The sequence below is a fragment of the Gastrolobium bilobum genome, unplaced genomic scaffold (assembly GCF_033153095.1).
Source record: "Gastrolobium bilobum isolate Gb01-03AN ecotype WA unplaced genomic scaffold, APGP_CSIRO_Gbil_v1 utg5188, whole genome shotgun sequence".
Lineage (NCBI taxonomy): Eukaryota > Viridiplantae > Streptophyta > Magnoliopsida > Fabales > Fabaceae > Gastrolobium > Gastrolobium bilobum.
Genome location: NW_026899969.1, coordinates 559,424 through 561,946, shown reverse-complemented (window position 1 = coordinate 561,946; position 2,523 = coordinate 559,424). Strand labels below are relative to the sequence as shown.

Sequence of the window (2,523 nt, the reverse complement as noted above, 5' to 3'; positions counted from 1 at the left end):
AAACCTTGGTAAGTCAATTTGAAATTCAAACATAAATTACTTGTTAAAATAATATGGTCGTAGTATTAAAATAACCCGAGACATAAGTAAATCAATCACATAAGGTAATTTAAACAAATACATTTTTGTAAATTTATTTAAACAACTTAAATTTTTCACCTACACAAAGACTTAAATATTCATTATTCATTGTCAAAACAAAACCCCCCCCAAATACATAGGATCATTCGATCATTCTCTTGAGAACTAACAATAATTGATATGATAGTTTTTGAGATTGGTTCGTCAATGCCTACGAATGTACATGCGTAACCGACCCCCTCCAAACCTTATAAAAGGGTCTCCGTGCTTACTTCTCACACCCACTTTGCTTGCTCCCTCTCCTCTCTCATTCCTGGTCCCCGCTCACTTTTCTGATCGAAGGGAGTGTTTTGTGTTGGGAAAAAAAAAAAAAAAGACATACCCATTGTCTCTTTCTGTTCCTCATAATTCTATATCTGAAAACACAAACCCAAAAAAGAAAGGAAAACTAAAAGATTTAAGATGCTTGGGGAGGAGAAATCCCAAAAGACATACCCGACAATTGCCGAGGTACGAGACCTTACAATTCCTTTCAGAACTTTCCACTTTATCCATGATTTTAAGTTTTCACTCGCTCACATACAATACACACTGACCTCGTGCACTGTGTTTTTTTTTTTAATTTTCTTTATTAGGTATTGGATGAACTAAAGAGAATGACAGATATAGGGTTCCCAATAGCAGCCACGAGCCTTGTGGGTTACCTCAAAAACATGACCTTAGTTGTATGCATGGGAAGGTTGGGAAGTCTCGAGTTAGCCGGTGGTGCTTTGGCTATAGGCTTCACCAACGTAACTGGTTACTCTGTTCTCTCTGGTCTAGCCATGGGCATGGAACCTCTCTGCAGCCAGGCCTTTGGTTCTCGAAATTTCTCTTTAGTCTCTCTCACATTACAGAGAACAATCTTCATGTTATTGCTATTTTCTCTTCCCATTTGTTTTTTATGGCTCAACCTTGAATCTCTCATGCTTTTCCTTCATCAGAATCCAGATATAACCCGAGTTGCAAGCCTCTATTGCCGTTTTGCCATCCCTGACCTCATCACCAATAGCTTTCTTCACCCTCTTCGCATCTATTTACGTAGTAAAGGGACAACTTGGCCACTAATGTGGTGCACTTTACTAGCCATTCTTCTACACATTCCCATCATCACTACTTTAACATTCAAACTTCACCTCGGTGTACCCGGAATTGCTATTTCAGCTTTTGTTGCAAATTTCAACACCCTTTTCTTCCTTCTGTTATACATGTTCTATGCACGTGTCCCCAAGGAGTCTCTGTCTATGCCATTAATAATAATATCTCGTCCCCTGTCACATAATTTAAGTACCACTAGTAATATTGCTACTACATTACTAGGTAAAGAATGGGGCATGTTGATGAAATTTTCCATACAAAGTTGTCTAGCTGTTTGCTTGGAATGGTGGTGGTACGAGTTCATGACAATCTTAGCAGGTTACCTTTATAACCCTCGTGTTGCTCTAGCCACTGCCGGCATAGTGATACAAACAACCTCTCTTTTGTACACTTTGCCGACAGCACTGAGCGCATCAGTGTCCACGAGAGTAGGCAATGAACTCGGTTCGTGCCAACCTGAAAGGGCAAGCTTGTCAACGGTGGTAGCCATAGGATTAGCACTTGCAAGCTCAATTTTGGGTTTGTTATGGACCACAACAGGGAAGGAAAGATGGGGAAGAGTGTTCACTAGTGATAATGAGGTGTTAGAGTTGACCATGGTTGTGTTACCAATAATTGGACTTTGTGAGTTAGCCAATTGTCCACAAACCACAAGCTGTGGAATACTTAGAGGAAGTGCTAGGCCTGGTGTTGGGGCTGTTATAAACTTTTGCTCATTTTACTTGGTGGGAGCACCTGTGGCTATAGTCTTGGCCTTTGTTTGGAAACTAGGGATGGTGGGTCTATGTTATGGGTTGCTGGCAGCGCAAATAGCATGTGTGGTCTCAATTTTAGTTGTGGTATACAAGACTGATTGGGAAAGGGAGTCATTGAAAGCCAAAAGCTTGGTGGGAAAGAGTTTATGTGACACATTTGCACATGCAGACCAAACAGTCAAATGTGAAGAATATGTATTGTCTTTCTCAAGGAGAACAATTCCGAAAAGTGAAGAAACGACGAATTGTGTGGAATGAATTGAATATACATATACACCGAAAAGCGTGGCATTACTCAAAGAAATTAATTGTAGCTTGAATAACTATATATATACTTTATTATTTTTGTTAATTTGTTGTGATTTGCGCATATGCATTTGCACAACCGATTCTGATTTTACTTTTGTTTTTATTTTTTGCTTTTGTTTTTTCCTTGCCGTGTTTCAATGCAAGCGAACTAGTAACTCTTGCCATGATGGTGCCATAATATAATTTATATAATTGTAATAGTTGGGTTTATCTAAATTGATATTTGATTCATATATATAAA

At 38.8% G+C, this 2,523-nt stretch overlaps 1 protein-coding gene across 1 annotated transcript; it reads left to right on the top strand.

Moving 5' to 3' along the window:
- Positions 1–543: 543 nt before the first annotated feature.
- Positions 544–2,231, top strand: LOC133294477 (protein DETOXIFICATION 55). Its single transcript, XM_061493157.1, has 2 exons — positions 544–591; positions 717–2,231. The coding sequence occupies exons 1-2, from the start codon at positions 544–546 to the stop codon at positions 2,229–2,231; spliced, it is 1,563 nt and encodes a 520-aa protein (XP_061349141.1).
- Positions 2,232–2,523: the final 292 nt, after the last annotated feature.